The following is a 17,165-nucleotide window of genomic DNA, read 5'->3' as shown; positions in this document are numbered from 1 at the left end:
CCACACATCTCCTTTAAACTTTCCCCCTCTCACCTAAAATGACATTTCTGCCCTGGGCTAAAGACCTTCACACTCTTCACTGAGCAACTTTGACCTGTTTCATTCCACTAATAATATTCACCATGTTACAAGAATATCCAAGCAGGAGATTTGACCATCATAATTGTATTCACATATATCCTCTTATAATAGATTGTATTTCATAGAAAATAAGAAAAAACTAAGAAATCACTTAATATGAATTCTGCTTGTCAGACCTTGCCATTGGACAACGTATTCAGTCACTCTAAGACTACGAACTGGCTACATAATTCCCAAAGGGATAACTCATACCTTGTTCCACAAAGACATTCAATCAAATCACCAGAAATTCATCCATCCTGACAAACCACAGCCTGAAACATTTACATGTATCAGGTGATTACTAGGAAAAACTCCAGTGTAAAAAGAAATTGTTGACATCATGTGGTTAACAAAGTCAACTACTTTTCTTCCAGTTCTGACACATGTATGAACCTGAGAAGGTGGACAGTGCACGCACTCACCGAGCTAGTGTTCACTGCACATATAAGAGTTGCTTCTTAAAAAAGCTTAGTGCACAACTTGATGGTCCACAGCTGGCTGTAGCCAGATGTTGGGGTTATCCTTTGATCCCCAATTGTCAATGGCCCCACTCTGGTCATGAACACACATCAGGGTTGCATTGGGCCTCAGCAGCAGACCCTCACCGTGCACTGCCCTTTCAACATCCCTTTCCAGAGGCTAAAGAACCTATAGGCACCCTACCCTGTTCTGCACTTGCAGGTGACATTTCTTGTGACATTGCAATGATTGGTGCTTGTTTCCCAGTCTGCATTATCCTCACACTAGTGGTAACAGTTTCAAATCAATGAGCTGTCAATAGGTTCAAGATAACAAACAATGGAACATCTAAGATTTTTTTATTTGATGGGGCATTTAATCAGCCTAGTTCATACGTCCTTCAACCATGAATTTATCTAATCCCTTTGGAAGAATTAATCAAAAGACAAGCCACTTGCTTTAGTTGGAAAACTATTCTACATATTCATTACTACAGGGACAGATAATTCCTTCAATCTACAGTCACATTGTGGATTGTTAACCATAAACATCTGTCCTTTTTCTATGCCTGTTCTCAGCAGACCATTTAAAAGATCATCAATACCACCCAGCATCTCACAGATATGGACCGTGGGCCCTCTCAATTTTCTTTTCACTAAAGTGCAAATAAGTTTAATTCTGCAAGTCTCACATTATAACTTCAAGCCTTCCCCAGCAGACCAATGTAAGCTGCAATAAATTATCCACATTCTGCCCAAATCAATGACCTGTGCAAGGTTAGACTGACTTACTTTGGCTTTTTATCAAATGTCCTTTTGCTGACATGTATTATTTAATTAGCTTTGTTCATACTGACTAGAAACTTCAGTAATGATAAATAATTTGATTTAAATAGGTGCCTCCTTCTCCTCCATTGCTGATTGTTGTCTCCATCTGGTTAGATTTTCATGTTGGTGTGTGCACTGCTCCACCGTTGTGTACATTATAGTCTATCTGCCATTTTGCAGTTAAAGCCACCTGCTTAATAGATACAGATCCTTCTGAATGCTCTGTTCGCCTCAAATATATTTGTCTTACTGGCACATAGCTGGATATCATCAGTACACACTGTCATATTGCAGTACTTTTTCCACATTCTATTTGAATTGTGTGGAATAGCCGGATCACTTCGAGCAGATTTCGGCGAAACTCTCCCATTCACTCCGACTCAGCTGGAGATGTTTCAAGTTACAGTCACCTCTCTCTTTATAATACCATCCCAATTTTCATTGTAGTAGTGAGTTTGTTAACACCCTTAACCTTCCTCGGAGTCTGAAAAGAGGAATTTTGTCAAAGTGTCCTGAAAATCAATGCAAGTTCAACAAGCTGAATGACCATCATCTGGTAATTCAGATTCCTCCTTCGGCAAGTCCTGTAGATTCATGTGACAGGGACCGTCACTTGCGACCTCTCCATTCTTCAACTGTGTCTTGATGGCATCCTATATGGAACCTGATCATTTTATCCACTGTGAATATTCCGCTGACTGATCCATAATTTTTTGGCTGCTGCTTGGCCCTTTTTTTTTAGAAACAGCAGAACAAAATTCTCTTCTGTTTTCCTCTGCCAGTTTACCAGTGTTTCTGCCTTACCTATGGATGTTCACTCTCTTAGTATCTCCTTCAGTTCTTTGAGGGCACTTGCTCAATTACATGGTAAGCAATTAATTCTTTGGGTTCCTTCATTATGCATGCTTTACCAATGCCTACTCCTATTATGAATTCCTGAAACCAAAAAAACTGAATCTGGGAGTTGTGAAACTCATCTGTGCAAAAATTCATTTGTTTTAATATATCTGCTGTTTCATGATACTCTAATATATTTCTTACTCCTCTGAGCCCTGGGAGCTAGGCATTTTAATCTCTTTCTGCTTGAAGCGTGTTAATTTTGCCCTCCAGTTCTGTAATCAATGTAAATTATGTAACGTGCTAATATCTACATCATCGACGTTTTTCATCATTTTAAGGACTTGGATCGCAACTCCTCACAATTTTCTTTTCTCCAGTGAGAACAGATTCTACCATGTGAAATGATCAAAAACTCTCTCGTTATACCTTGCACTTAATTTGTATTTTGATGCATGACTAGCACTTCTGGCTTATTACTTTCGCTGGTGCTGGCTAACAGAGAAATTGCATTTACTATTCTGTGTTAAATATGCTAACTCTAGGGCAAAAATGTCTCAAATATTTCCATCAATGAACATTCCAGAGACTAGATCACTGCTCCTGCAGTTGATTTACTTTTAGATCTAAGTGCATTGCTCCAGTTTCAAAGAGGTCAGAGAAAGAAGAACATATGATGATGACTCACATCTCATTGGGAGTGGAGTGGAAGAAGTTCCCTGCCGAAAAATGTACATCAGTTTGGATTGCAGTATATGATTATCACTTTTGGTTCGGAACAACTTGATGGATCGTGTCATGCTGCGATCCTTTATATGCAACATCAGGATTCACTCCTCCTTATTATCTCTTCCCACAGCATCAGTTATTTCAATTTGCTCTGTTCTTTGCCAGCAGATCAGACTCAAATAGGTCATGAAGGTACACATGCTTTTATTACTTTAAGTGGTATGTGATGGGAAGTGCACAGCTCACAGTCCCTGTTGAAAGATGCCGTTAAGTGTGTGGGGAACTTTTGTCTGAGGATTTCTTTGATGTTACCTCAAGTGCTGGTGTTACTTAGACTCAACAGAGCCAACAACAGAACATGTTTTATTGAAGATAGCCATTCTCCAACGGAACAGCAGTGTCTGGTACAACAGTGTATTAATGTCATACTATGTGGTACACTCAATTCTTAAATGTACACTCACACTCATAAATACTGCACTGCTTCCTTTATAAAAAGAATTAATAAAAACATTCAAATTATAAGCAATCAACATAGGTTGAATTATAGCATGATATCTTTTTAAACAACTTAAATTATAAAAGTAGCTATTTTTATGGAAATATATAAACACAGTTCTGTTTAGCCAAACACTGCTTACTCATTTGCTTCGTCTTCCTGGCTACAAAATTCTTCACTACAAGCTGTGCTTAACAGTGTGGATCTTCAGACCCCTGTACAGGAGCCTGAAGACCATACTCAATGATTCAGGAACAGCTTCTTCCCCTCTGCCATCAGATTTCTGAATAGTCCATGAACCCACACACTACCTTGTTCTTCCTTTTTTTTCACTATTTATTTACTTTTGTAATTTATAGTAATTTTTATGTCTTTGCACTGCACTGCTGCTGCAAAACAACTAATTTCAGTTATATAAGTCAGTGATAATTTTGATTCTGATCCTGATCCTGAGATACATCTCTTCTGTGTTTATGTCAGGCACTAGTGATTTGGGTAAACAAGCTCTTAATAGAGGTCTCACATATGGTCTGGCATCCTTCTCTATACTTACTGCATTAATGTAATTATCTCCATGATTTTAAATGCATTAAATGCAGTGCCCAGTCTGCATAAACCTTAACACAACAATTTAATAATTGTTATTAATAACTACAATGGAAATTATGCCACGTAGTTGGCACACCAGTAAACACCTTGAAGTCAATGGGAAAAGCCTTTTCTTTGGTTAGAGTTTTGTGCTCTGTATCCTTGCCTTTCTTTTCATGCAGCTTTGCATCCTGACTTTTCTCTTTCTCCTCCAGTTCCCATGACATTCTTCTTCCATTTCTTCTTTCCATTTTCAGCCTGTGCTATAAATCTATCCACCTGTTTTGCTTTTCAGATCTGCACCTTGAACTTTGTCTCCATCAGAACAATGCATCTAGAGTCTTGCTCTGCTTGGCCACAGCACACTGAGAGCTCCCATGCTCAATGCCTGGAGCTTGACCTTCCTTTGCCGGAATTATGAATGAATCTTTCAGGCTTAATTGCACATGTTCCTTCTTTCACGATCTATAGTCTGAACTTCCCTTCAGTTTGCTTGTTCAAGCAGCAGTCTGTAATCGTCACCTCCAAACATCTGTGAGCTATGGATTCCTTGGTGCCACCTAAGCTCACCCAACCAGTGGCCAAGACAGGCAGGGTCAGTACACCCAGAGTGTGAGTGGCTTCTGGATCTTCTCACTGCCCAGTACTATGAATCTTTGAACATCACAGTGCTTTAATCCCACTGACTCAATGCAATCCACTCCAATAATCGTTGGTGCATGTTCATAGCCCATTGCTGTGAAAGGTAACTGGACCCAACAATCCCTGCCAGACACCCAGCAGTACATCTCACCACAACTCAAAGCATGTCTCTCCAGTAGATGCACAACACCACCTTGATCCAGCTGTACAGAAGATGGTGAATATCTTGTCCCTTCACAGACTTCCTCCACATATTTATCAGTTGCTCCCTCAACATACAGTCTTACATGTATCACCTTTGTTAATGCACTGTGAATAGCATTCCTATTTTTATCTCTTCATCCTTTTATTCCGCCAAATGTACAGTACCCCAGCCAGTCAGTTCCACAGATTTGCCATCTGTTTCCAAGACCTATGGGAACTTATTTCTTTAAGTGGCTTCTTAAAGGACTTGCACCTTGGTGCAGTGTGTCCTATCCTATACTACCATAGCATCAGGCCATCTTAAATGATCATTGTAACGTTGGGTATCTCCCATGCCATTTAAGGCAGGCCCTCCTGCCTTCTCCACCCATGTGACCAGCAGCCTGCTGTACATTAGTGCTCATGTGACCTATTGTTTCCCACTGAGCCTGCATGTCTAGGCTGAGAAGGTGACCAGGGTGTCATTGCCATCTTCGTGAGATGGTTTCCTGTCTGCAGCTCAAATTCACAGCACTAGTGAAGCTGCCTCACGTTCTTACACAGCCCACCCTACTGGTGGCCAACCTGCATGCTCCCTCAATCCCCCCCATATTTACTCATTCTGCATGACTTCTCTCGGCAACTTGCAAGGTTAATAGATTAAAATGTCCTTTCATGATTGTACAATGTTCTCTTAAGAAATCTCATCTGTGCTATAGGGGCTAGTGTCCCCACCAACATCTTATGTGTTTACAGCATCATCACCACCAAATTCACCCCTCTGCTCTGTGATCATCTCTGGGACCTCAGATGTTGTTTGTAGCAAAGAGCTGTTCTACACTGTCCATGTACTGGGTGAAGTTCTGAGTGTACTCTGCTTCTTGAGTTTCCTGACACATCTCTCACCTCCCTTTCCTGCCATCCACACCAGAGGTGCTCCTACTTATAGAACCTTACTCTCTAATTTGACCACGGGATCATTGCTGCTGTTTAGACTCACCAGCAGCAACAACCAAGCTCTCCACCGATGAAGTGTCTGTGGATTTCTTTGGTGTTCCTGCAGTTACAATTATTCAGTCTAGAGAGCAAACAGCAACAAATGTAGACAGAAAATGTGGGAAACACTCAGCGTGTCAAGCAGCATCTGTGGAAGAAGAAACAGGGTTATGTTTCAGGTAAAGACCCTTTGTCAGAGATCTCTTATAAACTCCAAGATTGTTCTTTCCCACCAGTTATGACAGTGTATTGGAATGAAAGGAAGATATTGAATCAGAGAGAGCTATAACTGAGGCTCAGAAGCAATGCAATGCTTCACAGTACTTCAACTGCACTTTCCGTTACTAAGCAACAAAATATTTTTTTAATAAAAAAAATAGTGTAATGAAGTAGAAGTGTATGTGGAGGCTGGAACTGATGATTTTCTCATTTTTCTATGTTAATGGGGATTTCTGGGCAATGAACAAATATTAAGGGCAAAGATACAGCAATTTATTGAATATTCATGCCATTAGTTTATGAGTTTGAATCTTTTCTCACTGAGCTACAGAACTGTGTTGCAATTTAGTTAAAATGTAAAGAGGGATGTCCAAAAGACTGCACCCTCAAAGCAGAGAATTTCCTCAGTTAACATTGAGGAAATTCTGGCAATTAATGCGAATAGCTTTGTGACTTTGTTCCCTTTCACTTTTGCTACAAATATAGTGGTGCCTGTGATATTCTGTGATTTCATGTTCCAGTTGAAATCACTGCATGGGATATTAATGATGGATACATCCATGCATTTGTTAGACTCTTTATTTCACTGAGATGTTGACCAATATTGCTTTTGTTAAAATAAGGGAGGAGCTATTCAGTTCTAATATATACATGACTCATGCCAAGGAAATATTCTACAAGAATGTTAATGTTTTGGCTACCTTGTCATCATTCATTTTCTAATACCCTTACCTTAAATCACATTGCCCCATTCCTTGGTGATCTAAATTGGCGCTTGGTTAGCAATACCTCAATATTAAAGTTTCCGCCCTTGTTTTTAAATCCTTCTGTGGTCTCACTTGTCTCTTTTTCTGCAATCTTCTCCACCCCCACCCCCTCACCCACTGTTCTCTGCGGTATTGGTGCACTGCCAATATTAACCTTTTAACTATCCCCACAAATTACACATCCATTGTTGGTGACTGTGTTCTCGCCGGGGTCTTGACCTTTCTCCCGAAACCTCTCCAACTCTCTGCTTTTACCTTTCTTTGCTCCATTGCAACTTTACTTAAAACCTTCCTCTTTGAACAATTTTGGCATTAGCCCTGTTTCCTCCTTATGTGGCTCAGTGATCAAGTTCTTCTGCTGCACTCCCACGAGATGACTTTCTACATTAAAGGTACCACACAACTTGCGAGTTGTTTTTACTATTAAACCTACTGGAATAGACATTCAACATGTCATCCAGACAGCCTGGTGCTGCAGATGTGCCACACTTTATGTACACCACCTGACTTACATTACTCTGAATGGTTTCTCAGATGCCTCCCGTTGATAGATGAATATTTGAAGGATCGAGGAATTGAGGGTTATGGGGAACTGGCACAGAAGAGGAGTTGAGGCCAGCATAGATCAGCATGATCATATTGAAAGGCCCGGTGGCCTACTCCTGCTCCTATTTCTTTGCATTCTTGTGTCCCACAGAAAGCAAACTGAGCAACCATTCAGTGCAGTCCTTTTCTGCATTTTAAGTCAGACTGCAGAGAGATTTTATGATACATACTTAACTATAGCAATTTGTCACTGCATGTGTAGTCTGTCTGATAATCACTCTGAAAGTGATAGCTTTTTGGACAAGCCCAAAAACTACATTTACAAGCTATCCTGTTGCTTGAATGTCCAGTTTACATTATGGAAAATGTTAGACTTGTCATTTTGGTGGTATTATTGGCAAATAATTGTCCTCGGTGGAAAAAGCAGAAGCCTTCTGCTGATTGTCATTGCTGTGGCAAATCATATATTTTGAATGACAGATTTGCACATTGAAATAATTAGTTAACTGAGCCAATTTGCCTTTTACAGTTACTGAAAGAGGTTACCAGGAAACGAAGAAGCATTCGTCTAAGGAGGCATGCAGATGTCCTGAAGCCATATATTGCAGCCCATTTTGAGGTGCTACCCAATGAGTTTACGCTTGGTGATCGGCTCTTTTACAATGGATTTGAAAACAAGCGTCTCCAAAGTGGTCAAGAATACGTTTTCTTTATTTTAGCTGTGCTCGACAGTCCAGAATCTGTAAGTTTTATTTAATTCATTGTAGTTAAGTATCCACAACACATAACTGTAGTCTAAAAGATGAACTGTGATTTTAATTCTTTTTAAATCTTTAAGATGCAATCCAATGGGGTATGATTATGCATGATGTATCTTTGAATAAAGTAGTTATGATGGACAAGGCATTAATAGATATACAGTGTCAGGATTAATTGCTGTAAGGAAATTATCCCAATTATGCTGATTTGCTTAGCTTTGTTTTGTAGCTCTTAAGTACATTAAGATATCAAAGAAAATTATACAATAATAAGATATTTTTGGATGAGGTATTTTGCTCACCTTTTCTGTTTGCAGACTTTCTGTGCTTATCTTTTGCTCTGATCCGCTGCATTTAACAGAACCAAGCTAAGCCTTCAGCAGAATAGAGGTCAAGCAATGTGAGACTAATTGTGGAACCCAGTGTACTGTAACGTTGCAGTTCTTGGTGCATCTGCATGTGTACAGTACGTCTGCATAGTTTTACTTATGTTGAGTTTTGCCCAGAATTCATTAGAAAAACAATTGAAGCAAATATTAAATTTGGGATGACTTTGTATTACTTAAATAATCAAACATTAGTATGACCAAATCCTCATGGTTGTTTAAAACTTCTGAAATATTATATTCATGATTACTCAGATTCCATTAGCAAATATGAATTGCCAATATTCTTGGAACAATATCATTTGGTGCACTATGGCTTTAAGAAAATTGGTCCCAAAAGGTGATCTTTCCCAACGCTGCTCTGTAACACCCTTAGTCAAAGTCAAAGTTAAGTTTGTCATACGTACAAATAAATACATGCACGGGTGCAATGAAATACTTACTTGTTACAGCATCACGGGCACATAGCATCATATAAGCAGCATTCACAAGAAAAACATAAATTAATAAATTATACACAATTTTTACAAGAAAGAACACAATTACAAGAACTCAATTAGAAAACAAAATACAAAGTCCATTTTAGTGCAAAGTGATCAAAGTTGTCATAATGTTGCTAAGCTGTAGTGATTAGGGTAGTGTTGGTTGGTTCAAGAACTGGTTGAGGAGAAGTAGTTGTTCTTTAACCTGGTGGTGTGGGACTTCAGGCTTCTGTACCTCCTGCCTGATGGTAGCTGCGAGAAGATGACATAGCCCGAATGGTAGAGATCTGTGATGATGAATGTTGCCTTCTTGAGGCAGCACCTTCTGTAGATACTACTGATGGTGGGCAGGGAGGTGCCCGTGATGTATTGGGCTGAGTCAACTACTCTCTGCAGTTTCTTATGACCCTGCGCATTCGAATTGCCATACCAGACCATGATGCAACCTGTCAGGATGCTTTCAGCAGTACATCTGTATATCTGAGGCGAGCCTTCAAGATTCTTCACCCACCCTGGGCATATTGTATCAAACGTATATAATCATTGTATATACTATTTGAGGGGAATGGAAATTAACACAACTGCCTTTACTTGTAGCTTTGTCTTCCAGTCAGTCCTCGAAGTATAGAAGGAAATATTGTTTTATCGTACTCCCCTTTTCTCTATTTCTGCTTCAGAAGGAAAAGAGTTGTGTATATTGTTTGAATGATACAGTCTTAAATCAATGCATACTTAATATCATTTTAGAATTGATACAATCTCTGTCAACTTAAGTCCACAGCTGTTGCTGGTTTCCAACCGGGAGCTTCAAAATTTGTATTAACACTCACAGACCTTTAAAACTATGGACAGTGGCTTTCATCCTTGGGTAACACTTACACATCTCTCTCTTGTTCAGCACATCAAGTAGTTTTAATTAACAGTTATATGGAAACTTGGCCACAATAAAGGCCATGCCTGATTCGCCTCATTACTGTTATATCTTAGGATCAAGTTCAAAGAGGCATTTTTTTACTCTCAGAGGGAGCCATTGAACAAGTTACAGGAAACCTTCTCCAGCTTCATTTACAGAGCAGCTCTCTATTGGTATTCAGCTTTTTTCATCATTTTCATCAGCAAAATCTTTAGTAACAGTGGAAAAGGTTGTCTTAGCAACCAAAATTGTTTTAATCTAAAATTACTTTCAGCATATACCAGAGTGGAAAGTAACCTTACCGGAGTCACACTCTGCTCTGTGATTCATGTCAGAACATCAACCTTGAGGGATTCGTCAATTCCAACAGGAAAGACCCCTGTACATACCTTCTTTGTTTTCAGCAATGATAATTTTATGAGATTTAAAAGAACAGCACAATAGTAATTTTAGTGACTTCATACTGATACAGGAAGATGCGGTCATTTGATCTCCTAGTTCCCATCACCAACAGTCTTGAGGAATCCAACGTGGGGAAGATTTTCTGACCTCAGTCAGATTTGGCCATGCACCCATTACAGCTTCATTTAATTCCAGAGCTCTGGAAGGCAACTTGGGAAGAACCCAGGTCTCTGCAGTCAATAGTGCCAATGCTGAGTGCTTTTATTTTGTGGGCTAAAAATGAATTGCAAGCACATTTGTGCCTTGGATCAATGCTATTCCTTCAATAAATTCCTTAAAAAATCATTCATTCATGTTTTCAATTGCTTCTGGTAAATTTACTCAGCACATGCCTCCTGAAAGCCCTGTTGCAGCTATTTCTACCAGCCATTCACTTTCAAAACTACCACAGTGGGTGAATGAATAATGTTCCCACTGTTTACAATGTGCATGTGGTGTATATGTCAATCTGATACTGTGACCATTTGGAGAGAACACTTGATGTGTGTGTCTGGCTCATTCTCACAAGCTTCCAATGTGGATTAGAATCATTTTCTTGGCAAGCCAGTCATAGAACATTTTGAACCCTCGGTTCCTATGAATCTCTCATTCTTTCCTTTAAGCCACTTCCTTCTTTAATTCCTTCATCAGCATTAAGGATTTGCAGAACACACATGCTTGTGATGATCCATTATGTTTGGAACACCAGCTTTATTTTTCCCTCTCATGTTCCCTCTGAGTGTGATGGTGAGCTTTACACAGTGAGCTTATGCTCGGTTCCCAATGGTCTTTGAGCAACCGACTCAGTACAGATCAGCTCATGGGACAATGGACTCCTCTATACAGAGAGGTTTCTTTTTGTCAGTCCACCCAATTCACTGTTTCACTTGGAAATGAGCTTTAAGAAAACATGTTACCCAACAGCAAGGTTGAAGTAGTGAGACAACTGAGACACAAGAGACTGCAGATGCTGGAATCTGGAGCAACGAACAATCTGCTGAAGGAACTCAGTAGGTCAAGCAACATCTGTGCAAGGAAAGGAATTATCGATGTTTCGGGTTGAAACCCTGCATCAGGACTGAGAATGGAGAGGCAAGATAGCCAGTATAAAGAGGAGAAGGGGAGTGGTGAGAAAAGAGTCGGAGGTGATTGGTGGACTCCATTGGTAAGACAATTGGATCTTCTTGTGGCATTCATGTATAGCATGAATTCACTGAAAGGATCCCTTTCAGTGACCTCTGCAAAGCATATATCTGGAGCAGGCAACTTACATTTACCATAGATTGTTGTCTTGATTTGACAGTTAGAAGATAATGAGTACTTCACTGCTACTGTGTTCTAAACTTGCCCAAGGAATTGCAACACCAACATTTTTGATACTTTGATGTACTTGCTTTCATGATGTGGAGGTTGAATGAAAAAGAGAGAATAATTTACTGCAGGAGCTTTCCTCATCTTTGAAAGTGCTCTCCTCCTAAGCCATGATAGCTTCCCTTCAGTTCTTTGAACCTGACAATGCTGCTCCAGTACAGTCTATAAGTTTTCTAGTTGCTGCTACTTTGGTGAGATTCTTCAGTCTGCTGCTCCCAGTGGTTAAAGAACTGATATTCTCCCTCAACTTGAGTTTGTGGCATCACAAAGTGCAAGCGAGGGCAATGTCCTAAAACCTGCAACTCTATTAGTGATTTTGTTGCAGTGATAGTAGGGAAAGACAGCCTTGCAGAGCAACATGTGTTATGAGTGTGTCAATGGCTGAGGTGTTTAATGAATTCAATGTCTTTTAAAAAGATGGAAGGTTCTTCCCACGATAGGTGACATATCAGTTACTTGCTGTTTTGTAACATTTTGGGAATATTGTGAAACAAAAATAAGAGCTTTTGGAATGAAATGGATGGAAATATTTCATTTATGTTCAGTAGTTAAGAGAGATCAGATAGCAGATTTAAAAAATGTTTTGTTAGAAACACAGCAGTTGCAGGACACAAAAAATTCATGATCCTGCTTCTAACATCTGGTAACCACATGACACATTAATGGAATTGTTAACTAATTATAGTCATTCCAAAATATTTTGCGAAATCAAATGTTTTATTTTGTTGTAATAATAACTTTTTCTTCCAGTTTTGATTCTCAATAGTTTGGTTTATTCAGTTTCCACTACCTGTTCTGAGATTTTGATCATTATGGGCTTCTCTAATACTGGTACATCTCCCAGAACCAGGGCCATTTCTTTGTTGCCAGCTGAAGATCTCTTTCTCACTGAGGGAGGTGGATCCTGACTACAGCGCCATTCTGGAATGCCGGTGACCTGGCTCTGCCACGTAGCATACTAATAAAGAACAAGCACCTTGTTTTAGAATACACAGACTTCTAAACTATTACTCTGCATCAGAGTAGTAGAAGGAAATCACATTCAATTTTAACTGCACCATTCCTGTCCTCTCAGTAGCACTGGATGACAAGGCTACCCTCTTCTTAGCACTATTGGATTGGAAATGTCAGTGTATTTGCTGTGTAAGGTACAATATTGAAACATCAACCCAATAATAAATGTCCATTTTTCATATCCTTCCATCCCTGGTAACAGGTGGACAAAAGGTTGGGGATTGTGCACAGTTATGGCAGTTTTGCAAGATTAAATTTGCAGTGCAAATTCCTGCACAAACGTTCAGTTCAATTTATTCCTCCTTGTCTTCTCCTCATCTTTGGTGATATTCTTGTTCCAGATGATGTATGCAACGAGCCCTTACTCCGATCCAGTGCTATCAGCGGACCTTGATCCTCAGCCAATTACAGATGAAGAAGAAGGATTGATATGGGTGGTTGGCCCTGTCTTGGCTGTTGTGTTCATTATTTGCATTGTCATTGCAATCCTCCTATATAAGAGGTAAAGCAACTCGAGCTGTTTCAGGCATAGTCTGGTGTTTTCTTTGTAGTGATAGAGGGGAAGGACAGCCTTACAAAGCAACATATCATATGGGTTTATGGCTCTTATCCTATTGGCATGTTTAATGAGTTCAATAAAAACTTTGCAATCATTGGAACAACCAATAAGAGAAACATCTCAATTGAAACATTGGAGAGAAGCTATTGGAGAGGATCATACAATCTCTTCAAAAGGAGCTACTAGCTTCTCTGCTCTGTTGCTCAGGCTGCTGGGACTAGAAACACAAGTCTTTACTTGAGAAACAGCTTTTAAAAATTGTTTCTCTTGAGATGTTTCAATGTTTCAAGAAGGAGAGATTGGACAAACTTGGGTTGTTTTCTCTGCAACGGCAAAGGCTGAGGGGAAACCTGATAGAAGTTTATAAGATGATAAGAGACATAGATAGAATAGATAGCTGGTATCTTTTTCCCAGGGTCATGATGTCTAATACTAGAGGGCACGCATTTAAGGTGAGAGGAGGTAAGTTCAAAAGAGATGTGCGAGGCAAGTTTTTTACACAGAGAGTGGTGGGTGCCTGGAAAGTGCTGCCGGGGTGGTGGTGGAAGCAAATACAATAGAGGCATTTAAGAGGCTCTTAGATAGACACATGGATGTGTATAGAATGGAGGGATATGGACATTGTGAAGGTAGAAGGAATTAGTTTATTTAGGCATTTAATTACCAGTTTAATTAGTTCGGCACAATGTCATGAGCCAAAGGGCCTGTTCCTTTGCTGTAGTGTTCTATGTTCCATGTTCTCTGTTGTCATCTAGTTTCAAAAGGGATTGAGCAGAGATAAGAATTCAGTGAAAGCAAGTAACAGATGCTATTGCCACTTCAAAGACAAAGAATTGCCTGTTTCCCAGTGGTGCTTCCTCTAATCGTGGGGGCCAATTCAAATTCAATCGCCTATTTGACCCTACCACAAATAAATTACGGTGAAGCATCAAATGAGGAGCCGTTTGTGCAATTCACATTGTGTCAAGCAGTTTGATTTGTCAAAACTGGCAATTGTACAGTTTGCTGTTAAGCTGCAGTCGCTGACTAAAAGCTGACCCGTTACTCGGGAAGCAGTCCACATTATCCAGCCACATACTGTCAAATGAAATGCCCTCTCATCCCTTAATGGAAACATGCTGGTTTGGAGCCCTCAGTAAAAGCTCTTAGATGTCTCCACCTCCAGCTTCTGCAATCATTATTTTCTGTGCATGTGTCAGTTTCATTGCAGATCAGACAATTTTGCTTTTACAGTTTCTTGGTTGTTGCTGAGTCTAACAATATCAGCTTTGTTGTTTCCCTGTGCATTTCAAACATTGAATAAATGTGGGCATAGTCTCATTTGACATATTAAATTTCCTCCGAGACCGATGATTGGTAAACGTTCAACAATACCAAAATGTACAATCACCACCTCCAACAGAACAGTAATTAAATGTGGCATCTCAGTGTAGTCTGACCATAAGTGAATGTGACATTAGAATTGAAATGTATTTCTGTTGAAGCACGCGTGTTGCTGTTTTCTTGGCCTGACCTTTAGTCCTTCATTATACTGCTATTAGAAAGCATTAACTGCACTGATGAACTGTCAGTGCCTAATTTGCATGTTAAGTAACATGTTCCATGCCAGTGAGACATCTGCAGTGTTGCCATAGCTATCACTGTCTGAAGGGGAAGCTAACATACTGACCTTTGTTCCCATCCCTCTCCCCACTGTTGCTTTTCAATTGGACAGCAAACCTGACAGGTAAGCAAAGATGTAACTGTTGAAAGAGGTGTGGTGCTGGTGTTAGCGGAGGAGGGCTCTGTATGTACAAGGGAGGGTCATGGTTGTAAAGAGTCTGAATCCGGAGGAACAGCAAAAATGACCTCTCCCCCCCCCCCCCCCCCCCCCCCCCCCCCCACAGAACTGTTGAAAACATTGCATGGAATCATCATTATTAATAATCTTATCAAAGGCCTTTAATCTGGAAATAAGCACAGAAGAAATTATCAACTCTGCCTATTCACTATGACCCAATCCATAAGGAAACAGCCCCTGGGCAAATATCTGCATTGAGTGGAAAATAAGAATCGATATGGCCTACTGACATCAGACACAGTAGGCGTGTTGTTGTGCCACGAATATTACCTCAGTTATATCCCTGAAATTGTTGTGAAATGATTTTCCATCATTCACAGAGGCAAGCACTTTATAATAAACTGCCTCCAGAATCCGAGCCACGTGACCTTGTGTTTCAGAGCTGCAGTGTGATAATGTGACTTGCCATCCGGAACACTTTTAGTTTGCCTCTTTTATCATTTTCTGCAGCATGCAATTTTTTTTTCCCCAAGTCCTTTCCCTCACAGCCGTATTAATCTAACAGAAGTTGCGATGAAGTTATCTGGGAAGAAAAAAAAATGTGATTACATATTTGAGGGAATGGTTCTTTTTTAACCACGTTTCCAATAAAAAGAGTAGGTAAAGCCCATTTCCGATTTTGTGAGACATTTAAAGGTATTGCTTCAATGATTGTGCCAGTGGGAAGGAAGTTGATGGTAGACTGTGGCTGGGGAATATAATTGAATTTAAATGATACCTATGTATGTAATGTAAATGCCCGCAAGCTCCATTTGATATAGAGGGAGAAAATGGAGAAAAACACTTTAATATGTGGAAGCAGACATTCCCCATGGAGCAAACCAAAGAAACTGAGAACACATATATCTAATGCTGCTGCAGTAATTATTAAGTCAAGCAAAAGAGAAAGATTTTTGCATTTGAATACCACCTTTCACTACTGCAGTTCATCCCAAAGAGCTTAACAGTTCATGAAGTATTTTTGAATTATTACCAATATGGGAAACGTCCCAGTCAATTTTTAAGCAGCAAACCCCTGGAATAATCAGTGTGATAATGAGCAGGTGGTCTGCTTTTGCGATGTTGATTGGGGGAGTAAATATTGACCCGATATCCTGCCTTTGAAATAAGCCTGATACCCCGACTTTGAAATAATGCATTCTGTGATAATTGTATCTCTTGGCTTGGAGAGGTGATGAGGCCTGTAATTAAAGTCTCACCCAAAAGATGACACTCCAATGCTCTGGGGTGACAAATGAACTCACACCAACCGACTCGGAGGCAACATCTCTGAGAGCTTTGGGTGGCACTCATGGACAGATCTGCTGCCTCTGCTCACTTAACTGCAAGGGGTTCAGTTTGTCTCTATAGTTACTAACAACAATGTTCTTCTTGTAGGAAAAGGACAGAGTCTGACTCAAGAAAAAGTAGTATTCCCAACAGCAAAGAATTACCTTCCCATCACCCCACAGACCCAGTTGAACTAAGACGACTCAATTTCCAAACTCCAGGTGAGATGTAGAGAAGCTTTAGTCCAAGTGTGCCAGGTTTGTGTCGACTTTGTTTATTTGGTGGGATTGGATAAGGGTTGGGAGTAGGATCAGGAAGGTGTTGTGAAATGTGCCTGTATATTGTACTATTGACTTTTCTCTACACTTGTTCAATATCACGTGTTGTGTTTAGTATGTTAGTGAAGAACTTCTAATGAGAAAAAACAGATCACAAGCAAATTATTTTTACCTCTTATATGATGTTGGCATACCCTTCTGTAATTAACCTATACTGCACCAAGTCTCTGCCTCCTGTCAGTGATACATCTTTAATGAAGAATTTTTTTAAGATCTCACAGTCCTGGGAAATAAGCAGTCTGTAAAATGCTTGGGACTTCTTTTGCCAGTTATCATACTTGCAAGAAGGCAGCGTTTTTAATCTAATGTAATGCATTTCTGGACTTTGTTCCCAATATTTTCCATATAGTTTATTTTTAATTAAAATATTGTTATCTGT

The 17,165-nt window shown here is 39.8% G+C and overlaps 1 protein-coding gene across 1 annotated transcript in view; it reads left to right on the top strand.

Moving 5' to 3' along the window:
• The window catches only part of LOC127572951 (receptor-type tyrosine-protein phosphatase delta-like), a 511,608-nt gene that overhangs the window by 412,142 nt on the left and 82,301 nt on the right, over positions 1 to 17,165 (top strand). The window contains 3 exon segments of the mRNA XM_052020675.1: positions 7,945 to 8,157; positions 13,122 to 13,282; positions 16,557 to 16,669. Coding sequence (XP_051876635.1) covers positions 7,945 to 8,157; positions 13,122 to 13,282; positions 16,557 to 16,669 — 487 coding nt within the window.

The sequence above is a fragment of the Pristis pectinata genome, chromosome 7 (genome assembly GCF_009764475.1).
Source record: "Pristis pectinata isolate sPriPec2 chromosome 7, sPriPec2.1.pri, whole genome shotgun sequence".
Taxonomy (NCBI): Eukaryota; Metazoa; Chordata; class Chondrichthyes; order Rhinopristiformes; family Pristidae; genus Pristis; species Pristis pectinata.
This window is presented reverse-complemented; position numbering and strand designations above follow the sequence as displayed.